General features: G+C 37.2%; 1 protein-coding gene across 1 annotated transcript in view; it reads right to left on the minus strand.

Annotated features, from left to right (window-relative positions):
• The window catches only part of LOC140232047 (uncharacterized), a 123573-nt gene extending 112605 nt beyond the window's left edge, over positions 1-10968 (minus strand). The window contains exon 1 of the mRNA XM_072312202.1: positions 10853-10968. Within this exon, the coding sequence (XP_072168303.1) occupies positions 10853-10968 (116 nt within the window). The remainder of the gene's footprint in view (positions 1-10852) is intronic.
• Between the last annotated feature and the right edge of the window lie 5097 nt (positions 10969-16065).

Raw genomic sequence — 16065 nt, forward strand, 5'->3', positions numbered from 1 at the left:
CAAAATAAAGATATATTTCCATCAAGGTTCTGCTCAATTCATGTACGATTATTTTTAATATTTCAGATGTTTTCATTACTGCGGGGATGGAGGGCACAGCTTCTGTCTTCTTTCTCATGTATGATGCCATCAAAACGATATTGATAATGCCAGCACTGGATGTAGAATACCACCAAAATAACGATTAAGTGTGAGAAAAATTAGTGAGGCTTAAAGAGTTTCTTATGTGGGGTGAAGCTGGACTTTCTTTTACTTTCGATAATCGTGTTTCCCAAACCGAATGTGTCTAATTTCATGCATACATAATACTTCGAGACGTTACATTGAGAGGATTCAAACGAGCACTGGTACAATGTAACATCACCGAAATTGAATTTTTTGATTTAAATTCTTAATGTAAATTTAATAAGGTGAAAATAACTTATTGTATCTGTAAATACCATCAACTTCGAACATACACGCTTTCTCTTTCGTAGTATCTCGAAAGAATGCTTTTATTCTGAGACATAATTCTAAATTGTAATATTTTCTCCTAGAACAAGTGGTTTAGTGACAAACAACCAATTATGGCAATTTTACTCCTCAAATGTGGGAAGGAGTGAAGAAAACTGTAATATGGCATCTTACAGACTATCAATCGAAAACAAATCCACCAGATCGTTCGACCTGCATTGAAGCTCGCTAAGCCGGTGTGACACCGTCCATTGACACGAGTTAAGACCCCAGCAGTTTCCCGCTCAAGTGAACTCGGGCACACGCTTTTCAAGCGTGCTCAGAATATGCAACAAGTTATGAGACATCAAGTCAATGATATTCCCACTTTAGACACTTTTTCTGCCAGTTTGTCGTCTGCTGAACGAAATGTGGGAGAAATATGGTCAAATAATCTTTCTATCTTATTATTTCAGTCATGATATATTGCATTCGTTTCACCTGACGGAGTTACAACTTAAGAATCATGCTTCTCAAGTTGAAGAGATCTCACATGTTTTCCTGCATTGTAGATGACGATTGTCTTCAATCAAATTTGGGACATCCATTCTTCACTATAATATGACCTCCAAAAGAAATAAAAGCATAGATAAACACCTAGAAAGTTGCACACAGTATAAGCTAGGAAAGTGAATATTAGGAGACATCAACTACTTACAGATAAAATTCAAATATGACCTCCGAGAAAAAAGTGACAATTTAAATTGTGGACCTACTTTTAATTCCTGTGCTTCTCCAGATAACCTTTATTTCAAAACTCTCATCTAGAAATGTCAAGTGACCTAATATCTGTTAATTGCTGAAAAACAAATCCTTTAAGATGACCGTGATTAATCCTATGAAGAGTTTCCGAAATAACTCTGTAAAGATCAACATGAGTTATAGAAAATAAAGTAGTTGTATTTTCGAGATGGCATTTGTAAATATTACCGGTGCAAATCGATTTAGGTAGCGGACAACAATATAAATAAATAAATAAATAAATAAATGAATGAATGAATAAATGAATAAATAATAAATAAATAAATAAATAAATATATAAACAAATAAATGAATTAATACATTGTATGTTTATAAACATGCCTTAATATTACACTCAGTTTTATGAATGTTTCTTCTCGATAGGGTCCCTTGATTTCTGCACAGGGTACTTCATGAAAGAACACTCATGGTTTGAAACATGCCACTTTGCCACTTTGAGCCAAGAATTCATATCAGAATTTGGAGTCTCTTTGCACGACGGCTTATCATAGCGCAAACTGGAGAGCTGCTATCCCCGTTCCCCCTAACAAGCCTATTCCAGCGACCTGGGCCTAAGTTTTATTTTGATTACTTGGCACGTCCCTGTATCTGTATATAATCACACGAAGTGGGGTCTTTTAGTCGCATAAAATCCAAAAGTTGGAATTCACTGAGTATTTTCTGACTGAACAAAGCTTTGACTCATTTTGTGCAACAGGTGGATGCAGACATAGATTCTTCATCACACTCTACGAACTTGTCTCGAATGTTTCTGTTGATGAAGTTAACACGTTAACGGCAACATGGCCCCGTGTGAGACTGCCGCTGTCTGCTCCTCAGTGAAGGGGACAAGCTGGAGAATTTCAGGGGATATGCCTGCAGGGTTCTTTCTCGATATTTAAAATGACTGCGATTTAGGACTGTCTTAATTTGCTACGTTAATTTGTTTTGCCTGAATTCTTCATTTCCATTTCTCTCTCTCTTTCTCTAAATTACAAAAGTGTGTACTACACACGCATAACTACGAAAATATATCTTTGCTGCTAATACAAGCTCGGAACAAGATATAACTACTAATTTCTACATATTTTTCTATCTATATTTTTCCTGTTGAAATAGTACGCTCTTCTATGATTAAATTTTGTAGTTCACTTGTGATTCACCGCACTAAAAAGGTTAGGCAATTGATTTCTTTCAATGGATATACTACTTTATTTTATTTTATTTTATTTTATTTCATTTTATTTTGTTTTATTGAAATTGTCATTCCAAGTTTGAAAGAAAGCGAATCTGTTAAGAAGGTGGAGGTATATCGACTTTTTTGTGTATTTATCTATTAAGTTTTCCATACAAATTACATTTGAAGCATACATAGACAGATAAATGAATATGGTAACAAAGACTTAAAACTTGCCTCCACACGGCGCCCTCGCTAGATTTAAGAATTATGAGAGGAGCTACAATGCATACCAATAGTATGGATTATGTCTAATTTAATAGGTACATGAAAAGGATGACTGGCAGAGATGGGGAGAAATTGAAGTTGAAATTGAAATTAAAGATGAAGGAGAAATTGAAAGATATTTCATTAGAAAGTGGTTAATGGTGGTCTGAAAAATCTTTAAAAAGTGGAAGGTAACGTCCAATGAATTTTTTTCTTTTCATGTTTCATTGAGTTAACTAGAAGCTGAAACTGTGCAAGCGTTTTCGCTCCAAGATTACTGGGAGTAAAGAGCTATTTCACCCGAGGAGTTTCGGGAGAGGAAACCTCAGTTAACACCAATAAAACCGGCGATTACCCCTCTTGAACATGCGACATTAGTTGCTCAACTTCTACAGTTGATCACTCAAGAAATCGCAGTATTTTATTATCCTCTTACCTTCTCTCTATCTGCCCTTCTTTATGTGTATCTGCCTCTTACTCTTACTCCCTCTCCTCTTATATATATATATATATATATATATATATATATATTATAAAGATACAGACATATATTCATGTGTATATATAGCATGGTAATGATCATCTGTAGAAAGAGTAAGAAAAAGAGAAAGTATAAGGGCAACATTGAGGGAAACTTAAATATGACGAAAAAAAAAGTCAAACATTTCTACTCTATATCACATTATACTGTGCAGAGCTGTGAATGATGAGAAAATATTTTCAACGAGCCTTGGATCTAGCAGGTCAGTGCAAGGGGTCTGAAAGCCAGCAACCACTATTTACCAGACGAAATGTGTAGCTTCAGGTGCTGTCTTCTATTTGAAAAAAAAAATTATTAAAAAAAACCTACAAGAAGAAGAAACGTGCATTGTTTCGATTGTGGGGTCATCTTTATTTCCTTTGCCCGCTTGACACAAAGCTCATGTCAATTCATGGCTGTATATTCAGATGTGCAATTGATATCATTATGTATCGTCAGGATATGACATTTAGGAAGAATAACAAACAAGTATAATGAAATAATGAGAAGCAAGACTACGATGGTAAAGCTTTTCTGGTTCTATGGAAGCTCCATTATACTTTTGTCAATCTCATTAATGAGATATTACAGAAATCTTTTCCTGGAAAAAATGTTGCTGTTTTTTTCCTTAGGAATGAACAGCGTTAGCTAGTCTGATTATCACACTTTCATGTTGTGAAGAGAAGAGGGGTCACAGGTTAAAAGATACGCAATATGTGTGAAAATTCACTGAATTCTTTACATGGACTACTTGAACAGATAAAATATGGTCTACATCATCGATGAAAGGTACCACTGTAGCATAATTTGTGAAATTGGCATCGTTTTTGTATACTTTGATATCTCTAACATTTTCTGGCAAATCACGTGTCTTTCACATGAAGGGAAGTTATCGTTTGCTTGTTTAAGAATAGATGTCCTACCAGAGGCATGCGGTGGGCTGGGAATTTGAACGTAGGGCTTAACATCTAAAACAAATAAACATCACTACCCAGTACTTCTGTCTTACTACTGACAGATAAACATGGAGTTTCGCTGGTAATATTCTCTGCCCATTTCGATGTATTCGACTTTCAAAACAACATTCATTATTGATACAAAATATGCCAAAAATATTGTTAGTTATTGTTACATGATATGCAAGGCTACCTTGCAGTATGTCCTATGTTCTTTTTTCACTAACAACATGAACGATGTCAATGTAAAGAGGTGTAGACTTTAAATCTTGTTTGCTAGATGTAAATGTCATTTATGAACGTTTCACGAAATATATCATTTAAACAAAATCAATTGAATGATTGTACGTGATTTAGATGCATATACTATGTATATGTTATATATATTTGATTTGATTTGATTTGATTTGATTTGATTTGATTTGATTTATTGGTTTCTGTATCATCATTGTACATATACACATTCATGTACAAACATAAATATGATAATATATATAAGTATTTTCTTGTTCATTGCCTGTGTACAATGTACAGCAAAAGTACAACAAAACATACTACAATGAATAATACAGAGGGGCTACAGCATATTATGTATATATATATATATGTATATATATGAAGAGTTTGTTTGCAAAAACCGATAAGTCCATTTTTGAAGATTTTGAAGTACGGTCTCTGTCATAAAGTACAAAATAATACCTTTTAAATGATATATTGGTCACTACATATAAAGGCACATTTTTGAAGTTATTGTCAAAAGAAGCACAAATTTTCTTATTATTCTCTTCATTTTTCTTGACCTTTAATCGCAAATATCTCCATTTGGGAAATATGGACTTATCGGTTTTTGCAAACAAACTCTTCATATATATATATATATATATATATATATATATATATATATATATATATACATATATGCGTGTGTATGTGTAAGCAAAGGTGTGTTTATATTGTGTGCACAATCGTATCTATTTAGATACTACAGAGAAAAATAATATACACATAATTATGTACTATAAGAAATTACGATATGATTTACTTTTGCATATATGGGCTGCGAAACCCTAATCGATTTTATCATAATGAAAATGAATAACACATGTTTCTCAACTGATAAATGAAATTATACCATGCGTTATTCAGTTTTTATCTTGTCTTCATCATTTGACAGACTAAACTACGTGTAGAAACGTGTAAACACTTATCAAGTTAATTGTTTCAAATACGCAGGCTTATTATTCTTTCTTTAAATCTTGACAACGTTAAGTCAAATCTTTGGAAACTAAAACAAAACGTTTTGCATTTGTATTCAATACGCAAGGTGGCAGAAAGTTATGATGTCCAATGGCTTTAAAGATCTGGGACATTGGATATGATAAACATTTCGTTCAACGATTTTTATTCATGGCGTGTAACGTGAGGCTACATAAGAGTAGGAGGTTACGAAAATAGAGTTGGCTCTTGATTCTAATAGAATACTTGAGATATACAGTAGATTATATACTTTGATGCATAGGCAGTTCCACATGAAGGAGGAGGCATCATAAGCACACCACACAGATGTGTTTGGACCGATTTTTGTGTGACCGATTTGGTCTTCGTAGAGTATCGCGTGGCTGCGGCCAGAGCGGGAGGCACGCCACGCTAGGGCCCCGATCAGAGCCGGAATTATCTCTTCACGGCATGTTATACATCGGTACCTTCTCCATTCATCCAGCAACTAGCCAAAATCGATCTAAAAGAGTATCAAATAGATTGTCGTATAGTTGAGTGTTTTTTTCATTAATCGTAGCCATCAAGCCATGAGTGAGGACATTTTGCTTCCCAAACGATGTATCAAGTCAATATTCACACATTCATTTCACCTCTTGTTTTGGTACTTAGGCCTACCAATCATTCTGCCTCTTTGGTAGTTCTGAAAACTCCAGTGTTTCGTTTGATACAAGAAACACTGATAACACGTGGAGAGCTTCTATACTGGCGGACGTACTAAGATTGGATTCACTTAAATACTGCGTTTGTTTTTTTCTCAGAGAAAGAATTTTGCTTACTTGGAATTAACTGGGTCACATTATCAGTCTTTGCCAATTGTTTGCGGTCATTGGTGACCACCACACTTAGTATGTTTACACTTTACCTGGATCATCCGTCACTTTTGTTTGAAAACATTCTTTTTATGCACTGCGGTCAAACTTACAGCGGCGTAAAGTTACCACTGACTTAATGTCAACTGTTACTGAATTAAACAAAAGAAAACAAACAAAGCATCTTACCTTTGTCGTTATTCTTCTTGAAGAGATGCAACGAAGATGAAACTCCAGTCGCTGGGTAGACATCAACATTATCAAATCCATGCAATTAACTCACATGAAAACATTTTGTATCACACCCCAGCCAGGATTCGCATAATCGCGCTATTACCATCTTGATTAGCAGGTGGTGGTGCTAAGGCAACACTCTTACTATACGTGTGCCCAATTACGTGCCATCACTGATGAGGACGTGGTTCTTAGGAGTTAATTGCATGTCAATGATGTTTATCATGGATGCAGTTCGACTTGTATTTCGTATATATATATATATATATATATATATATATATATATATATATATATATATATATAAACATATGCACATGTTCTTCACACATTCGTAATAATTACACGTTTATGACACACGATTATTTGTCTGGTATCCTAATATTTGCTCTTAGTCTATGGGAACCCAATAAAAAATGTTTTGTTTATTATTCATTACTTTAAAAACAACTTTTAAAAAATCACTTAAAAAGTTGCTGTCTTATCTCGTGTTAAGTTTGTGTGGGTGTGTTTACGTTCTGCGTGCACGATGACTTGTATCTGCACACGCACAGCTCGGTTGGAAACACCACGACCAAAAGTGACCCGAGATTTTTCTCACCGACTTCATAATCCTAAAGATCACTAGTCATTTTGTCAAAGTTTTGGGTGATTAGCAATGTCAGGACAAACTGTATTGTGAATCAAGAATTATCAAGATTTCATGGACGTGACTAGGTGTAAAGGGGTAGTATTCAACACTCTTCTGCGTCACAAATTCGTGGCTGATCCCGTCATGTACCTCATGCTAGTCTTATCATTCTACGTGAAGATAAGTACTGCAAACTTCAAGGGGGTATTGTACAGACGTCAACTTGAATATTATGCAATGAAAAGACGCTGCTCTGTTGGGAAGGCACTGCAGAGAAACCGTCCCCGCGTTAAATGTTTTGTCTGCCATTGGCATTTCCTACAGCTCAAAGCCAGAAGGATGAAAATCTAGGTGACTGGAAGCTTTGAATTATATGCTAAATGGCAACAAAAACAACATACCTTCTGGTGTTGCCAGTTTAGGTATAAAAAATCTTCATTATAATCATGCACACACACAAAACACACAGCAACAACAACATATCGATCATAACTTCTTCTTTTTTTTTCTCGATCTCTAAGTAAGGGGTTTTTTTTTTTTGTTTTTTTTTTTTTTGCTTTTTGCGTGACAGTCTATGTTGGTAATTATTTCCATGTATTTTTACTCCTCAACATGGCATTATGCGTATGTGTGTGTGTGTGTGATGTGGAATGTAGGCTCTAACAGCAATGGCTTATTTGCAGTGTGGGCGATATACAGGGCTCCACATATCTTAAATTGTTGCGGAAAATTTCTCAGAAATGTCATAAACATAATGATAATTATATATCAGTAGGTGATTAGAAGTTACAGAGCTTATTGAGCTTAATGTGGATATGCACAGTTATCTATGTGTATGGATTCAAATTTGAATACATTTTGTTATATGTACTTATTCCCCCTGTTTTGTGAAATCTTGTGACCATAAGTAATATGTGCAGCATGTTCATATCAAAACTTGTTTTTCAAGAGATTTTAGAGCTGTGTACGTTCGCATCGTATAAATGCTGAATCGTGCTAAAAGTTTCTAACCTTACAGCTGGGAGCAGACCGCGTAATTAAAGGAAAGGACTATATGTGACGAATTTCGTTCAAAATGAGGCCATCTTTTGAGGAAGACCAGCAATATTTTTTCTAATATACCAACCCATCATTATGTTTATATGTTCCTTTGTAAACTCTTTTTATGTGTGACCACTCAATGTAGCAATGTATAGTTTTATTCTTTGAACGCTGATCAACCTCATCTGGATAAATGAATATATAAATAAATAAATAAATTATTTCCAGTACTCGTCAAACTTTTATCACCAAGGGAAAACATTCATATATGCTATTTGTTAATCATCACATGTATAAAATGGTTATACGTGCTCTTTACAGAAAGTTAGAACTTCGGGACAAAGTTATCGTGTTCCCGTAGAGACATAGTAAATCTTACAAACATTAACAAAGCGATATGTCAAGGATGAAGTTCGGAGTTAGGCAGGTGAACGTACGTCACCCACATTTTAGAAGGAATTTCGGTGTTTCGGATTATGATAAGCAGGCAAACTATGCTCTCATGTTATCTATTAGTTGTTTGTAAACTACTAATTATTTGTAAATTACAAAGATTGATAAAGATTTCGCCACAGGCTGGTTGTACATGCTACTGAGTAATGGATGCAGTGTATTTCCTCCCATAATATTCATGCCTGTTAAGTATGTAAGATGAAACAAATTATAATAATTTAGAGCAAAAACAGTCTAATTTCAATTGTTTCGTATGTTGTTTATTTACAAAGGAATAACAGAAGAAATAGCATTTGTGGTTTCTTCATTTAAATGGTAATACATATCGATCCATGTAACCACACCATCAAGCGCTTGGCATATAAGCTGAATGATTTATTGAGCACAACTAGAGAAACAAGATCGCGTATTACTTGTGGAGGGGCAATAAGGGAATATATTATGTCCTTCGTCACATAACTTGATGAAATAAAGTATCTAATGATAGCAGAAAAAGACGTAGCCACATGGAGCTTTCGCTGAGGTTCTGCAACTGCTGTGCAATCACAGCATACTAAAGATGATTTGTGTTTCAGTACAGCCGTAGAGGGTTCCTGGATACCGTACCCATTGTACTCAGACTATGCGCGTCTGTCCTGAAGCTTTGTGACATTTAGTAATCAATACTGAGCGGTCTGCAAACTTTTTCCCCAAAATCATTAGAAACAAGGTAGAAACAAGATGTCATTTCATCGACTTAATGGAAAATAAAAAGAAGGTGCCGTTCAGTTTGCTCTCCTTAACAAAAGACGTCGGTAACAGACTGTTCAAAGCCAGAAGTTGTCCATTGCAAGCGAGAACTGTGATTATAACGAAGCGTCATATTCTAAGCTACTCTTTCTACGTTTCTTCTCCTCAAACAGAAAATAATAACAAATCCCAGATCAGAGTGACATGGAAATAGCTGCTGTTTTAGTCATATCTATTTGATTTAAGAATACGCTAGATGAAAGTGAACACCCTGCCGTTATTTCTACAAATTATCAAGGCTGACTTTTTTTGTAGAGGATATTCCACTGTCAAGATAACTGGGATTAAGGTTGAGTATGCTTGAGGTAATGGGATCACCAAAATTTGCCTGAGTTATTCCAATTACTTCTGTGAGTAATAGTGTCAGGGCTTTGTTCAACAATTTATGCTTGAAGAATTAAACTCAAGTGAGATTGGAAATTTTGATGTCGATTACTGTGGATGAACAAAACCGAGCTTCATTTCCAATAGATTTGGTTGTTGTCTTGGTGGCTATGAAAATGTGCCTAGTAAAAATACATTTCTCCCATCAAATTGGATCATCGCTCAATATCTAACATTCATGGCGATTACCAACACTTTATAGGGGTTGCATACACATAATGATATATCTATACCAATACAGAGAGAATGATATAGGATAGTTGGTGTAACAGAAGGGGGTGAAATTATCGACTATATGAATAAATTATCACTGGTAGCGTGTTCGGCATACCGACACGGCCAACAAACTATCTAGACCCATGACTTCGAGTGAAAAGCAAGCAATTTGCACTACGTGCACGTGCATCATTTCTCCATCTTTTTTCCCCCTTTTCTCCCTCGTCTTCTCCTATTTTCTTTTTTCCCCGCCAGTTTTTCCTTTTTCATTTCTAGATTGGCCTCACATTGAGGAGAGGCACGTGCAAGGGGGTTGCTCCGAGAAAAAGTTGCGTGTTTGGCCCGGGTGCTTGGCCACAAAGATGCCATCGGTTAAAAACTCCCTAACTTGGCTCCCGCTATCGCACGACTCTCGCACGCTGGCAGGGTGTCTGCCTCGCCTCCCCGGCGAGCTGGCCGGCAAACGTCCACGAATGAGTCCAAGGTGTTTACTCAACTTAACTAGCAGTAGCTGTCCGTCTGGCGCCCATGTTGAGATGCCATAACTTATCCCTCTCCCGATACGCTAGCAGATATGATGAAAAATAATCTTTACGATTAATATGTATATGGGAGAGAGATTTCCCTTATTACATTTAAACAGCTTGGTCATACTGACACTGGCAATACCCCCTGGGCAAAATTGATTAAAACTAAAGCACCCAGCCAAGTGTACCGGCACATAGTCAAACGCCCTCCCCGAGATTAAGGCGTCGGGCGTTTCGAATGGAGCTTTAGTGGCACGAGCTTACTCACACATGCACTACCCATGTACCCCATTCATGGAACACGGAAACCAGAATAATTCACTCTTACGCTACTTACCAGTGCTGCTGCATGACCCATGCTCGTTGATCGTATCCTTGAGGCGGACAGGCACCGGGTGGCGAGCCGTAGACGTCCGCTAGGCCTGCTGCCCCCAGCTGATCGGCGTAAGGCATAGCCGTTGCCCAACCATGGTGGGTTGGGCCCGGCGGAACACTGTAGGCCTGCGTGGTGAGTTCTTTAGTTCTCACTCCCTGAAGAAAAAGTGTTTATCTTTATGATAACTGAAACAACTAGAGTAGAAGGCAGGAAAAACAAATCAAGGTGTTAATTGTGGGGCGCTAGTTGACGCGAAAGAATGAAAATTGCCACCATCGGGACGGTAAAATATACTGGTAATACTAAATAGCTGAAATCAGTATCCATCCATTGCCATCAGCTGGGAGGTCATATTTCAAAACAATGTTTTGAAATGATTCGATAAAGTGATTTTATCAGAGAAAGGCAACTTGGGTCAAGTTGATGACATGCTGAAGCGATTTATTCTTGAGGCGCGCTCGAGTAATCCATTACGGTTTCAGTCCATAGCGTGTGCACATGTCAATCCTCAGTCCTTGTACACATATTGTCCAAACGGGCAGACGACATTCCCCGAAGTGATGTCAAATCCCGCCAAAAGTTACCAATTAAGCATTCAGTGAAGCAGAGCCACGCGAGTAGCCATTTATGCCTTCTATTCTTGGTCAGCCAGTCCGGGAGACAAGGGAGAAAATCTTCCGTGCTCGGTCGATAAGCAATAACCGTGGCAACCATGAACGATCGAGGTCCCCCTCCTTCTTTTCCCTCTCTCTCTCCTCTCCTTCTTTCTCCCTGTTTCTCTCTCTCTTCCTCACTCTCTCCCACTCCCACTCTCCCCTAATCGTGTATGCAAAGCCAAGTCTCACTATCTCTTTGCTATTTGCTGTGAATTACTCATCCTACTTCACTCCCCTACCATGCGGAATGGTCGACTCCTCGTTTGGATGTTCTCGTAAAATGTATAATTTCAGTTTTTTGCCGAATCTCTCGAGTGACAGGCTTTCCCTTGGCTTTCTACTATATGTGAGTTGGTCTACCATATTCCTTGTAGTGAAAATAACGAAACCGTGGAATACCACCCTGGGGTGTTTAAATCATCTCGCAGGCACATTCGTGTTGCATGATTGAATGTTAGGACTTTGAAACATTGCCCTGAACTTCATGTTTACTGTGTTTCAGTATATCACCTAGGACGCGATAACGGAGTTTGGATGAAGACATGGAACAGTCGTGTATGGACAAACTTCACTCAGCTACACACGTGCACGCTCACACATCGCCGGCATTTCCCTTGTCTGTGAAATATCAATAATGGAGCCTTAACTTTGTGGCCCGCCACCAGATCGAATTGGAATCATCTTCCTGCACATGTATTTTTAACAGAATGAGAGCGGCCTACCTTTCCTAGTTATGCTCCAAAGTTCAAAGTCGGTATGACGGCCAAACCTTGTGCACATTCATGTTAGATTGGAGACATTAGTAGTGACAGAGGTCACAGCAGAGAGGGAGAGAGAGAGGGGGAGAGAAGGAGAGAGGAGTGGTGAGACAGAAAGCTATCATGGCGCTGGTCTGCTATGTTCTGCGATTCGTTTCGTTGCCGCACATTCCGATTCATGACTGGGTGTTGTGCGCCCGTATCATGCATCGCGATCTCACACGCTGTCATTGTACGGCGCTATGTCGTGCTGGGGAGAGGCGATTCAGGGTTCGATGCCTGCTAGGACAGTCAACACGCAGGGCAGTGAGGACCCAGAGACATCTTGGTTACATCCAAGGCAGGTTCATCCCTTTAGCAGTAGTGAGAATAACATGAATCGTAAGACATAGATGCGTTTTATGACCCGACATTGTCTTTGCATTACTGTCGCTTGTCTTCTGTAGCAAGATTTGGACAAGTTTGTAAACAATTATATTGAATTGGTAACAAAACGACCCGTGTTAGCTGTATCACAGGCCAACTTGTAATGATTTGGTTGGTTGTTTTTTTCTCTTTCAATCAAGGGAGGGGGATATCATTTAACATCCTATAACAAAACAAGTCGTCCGTACCAAGGCAATTTTACTTATGTGTTACTTCATTTTAGGCCCATGCTTATTTTTAACTATTGCAGCCTTTACATATTCAGTCTTCATAAAACAATTCCCTTACTTCTCATTCATATAAAGCGGGTTATATTAGCTAGGGACGTTTCAGAAGAAAACATTTTAGAAAAGGATAAGAAAACATGATCAGTAAATTAAAAACACTTAATCTCTGTAGCCTTAAATATGACCTGGTGAGAGCAATCTTGTCCTCCTTTTCTAGACACACAAAGATTGTACGTCAATCAATATCTAATTACAAGTGTATAAGGCTAGTACTTTCATCACGAAGGCAACATTTGCAAATTAATAAGACTTATCGCGATTATATTGATAGTATTAGATGAAAACTCAATTTTAGTTAAGATGACGAAATTACATTAATGTTAGATTTAACATCGTCATAATTATCATCAATGGTGTCGTCCATCTAATTATCAACTTCATAATTAGTAGCAGGAGGAGTAGTAATTCCTAACATTAAGGTTCGATACTTCTCATTAAGTCCTCACACACATTCGCTCTTTCTTTGGCAAAATCAGATATATTTATATAATTTTCTAACACGCCATCTCACATCATACTGTGATGTTCATACCATATGTAAATGTATTCTGTCACATGGGTTTAGCAAGCTTTAGTTTTGGTTAAAGGTGTACTTAAATGATGTAAAACATGCCATAACTTATGGACCGGAAACAGAATAAGCGACAGATAATGAGTTTTCCCCTCCCCTGTTTTCTTTTTGTCTATTTTTCTCTTAGTTAAGGGCGCAAACTATCATTGCAATTTTCTACCAATGATAATGAGTATGATAATAAGAATATCTTTAATGCCCTTAACCACTCTGGCTAAGTGCTCAAAGGGCACTAAAAATTCTCACACAGCATATAAAGAGAAAGAGATATGGGAAAATGAAAAAGAAAGAAAAATAAAGTTATAAATTAATCATACAGTATGCTCCATTAAATAGGTGTGTTTTCATTATCTGTCTGAAAGAATCAACTGAGGGGACAGAAAGAATATGTAAAGGAAATTTGTTTCAGAGAGAGGATCCAATGTGAACAAAAGGCCTGTCAGTTCAGTGCTTGATTGTTAAAGACTTTACTGACTTATTGGAGCTCATACACACACACACACACACACACCCACACACACACACACAAACATATTATATATATATATATATATATATATATATATATATATATATACGTGCATGTATATGTATATACGTAAACACAAACTCATACACGTACGCACACACACATAAATGTATAAACATATATACACATATAAATTTATTTATTTATTTATTTGTTTATTTATAGTGATTTCCCTTCTTCCACTTCAATCGTTAACGATACCAAGAAGGCAATACCACATAGCGTCACCGAATGTAGGTAGAGCGATACTCATCACATGTCCTGTCGTCTTAATTAAGATGAAATAAAGCTATACTACAGTATTTGGTTTTAGTCCAATCAAGACATTTTCCAAGATGGCTGCTACTGCATCTGAAGGTTGTGACCTCTTGAGAAACTATTCCGATTTTCTCGGCTTGTCATGAATAAAAGACACTGTACATAATACCAACATATGCCTACAATTTTCAGTCCAGGCCCCACCCTCCTGAGCAACTAACATGACCAACTCTGAAGTTGGGTACAAACTGCTGTACAAAGTCGCCCTAAAAGTGTGTGTTTGTTGTGTGAATGTTGCACATTCCATTATTATTCATGTTGTAGTACATTTCATGATGCGTTAAGCCACTGAGTTGCACTGGCAAGCTAGAGAGGCTATTCTACTACCCAGACACCAGCAGACTTTCTGTAAGACTACCGCTAATGTCTAACAGGAAGCCTGTTTGTATGGAATGAGCATGGAACTGGAGAGCGTGTGAGAAAGAGGGAGAGAGAGAGAGAGAGAGACAGACAGACAGAGAGAATGGGAGGGACAGGGGGAGGTAAAGTTCATGACTCACGCTAGATAATGACAGCGAGTTCTTCCAGCGGAATAATGGAAGAGTCCCACTTTTAGCAAACACTCTGACTACACTGAGGATGTTTTCACTTAATTCGTCCTTGCCCACAACCAGGGCCTCTTTCTTTCTTTCTTTCTTTCTTTCTTTCTTTCTTTCTTTCGGGGGGGGGGGGGGAAGGGTGGATGAGAAGAGGATGTTGATGGATTTTTGAGGAAGATCGAGGTGACAATGATCAAACACAAAGCAAAAACAAGACAAGACAAAACAAGACGTCACCAGTTATGTTTTTTTTTTCTTTTTAGGACTTCTTTGTATGGCCGCTGGGGGTCGATACGAGCTGTTGCCAAAGGTTTGATAAAAAGGCTTGTCATCAGAGTGCAAAGAAAGTTTTCATCTATGAATTTCTTTTGGTAAGAAAAACTTAAGATTATGATTGGATGATAAATCTTAAGAGTGTTCATCTTGGTTTAGGACTTTATGTTATATGTGCCATCACTATAGGTCGAGAAAATATATAAAACAAAATCAATAGCCAAACAAGAGTCCTCGAATTAGGTCACCCCTGGGATATGATGTCATCTTTGTTTTTAATGACTATAACATTAATTTTATTCCAGTAAAGATCATTACATTAGAGAGCTAAAGCAGTCCTCGAATCACTTCTAGCCACATGAAATGTGCACTCATACATAGTTACGCATGCACTTTTGAAATGGTCGATCAACTCACATTCATGATTGCTCAAAGACACGCTTAACCATATACATGGATGTTTTCCATTTTATTTCAGAATTACGTATGTGGTATAGCCTTTAGTTTTAATAAAAGAAACTGCCCACAAATCTTCCATTGCTTTCTGGTCAATATGGGATCATCAAGATCTACTTGTGATGGTGGGTTATTGCTTGTAGATGGTGCTGCGTTTGTCTCCCACTAAGACATGGTACATGGAGTTTAGCTAAATATTATAGACAATTTTTTTTTAAGTAACAAACTTTTCGTCTTATTTATTTTTCAATATAGGTAAGATTTGTTATATTTACATGTATTCGTGTAGGACACGGTCGAAAGGAAATGAGCTCAAATCAGCTCAGTTTAGTTCAGTTCAGTTCGATTTTATTTCTGCATT

Source organism: Diadema setosum, chromosome 1 (genome assembly GCF_964275005.1).
Source record: "Diadema setosum chromosome 1, eeDiaSeto1, whole genome shotgun sequence".
Lineage (NCBI taxonomy): Eukaryota > Metazoa > Echinodermata > Echinoidea > Diadematoida > Diadematidae > Diadema > Diadema setosum.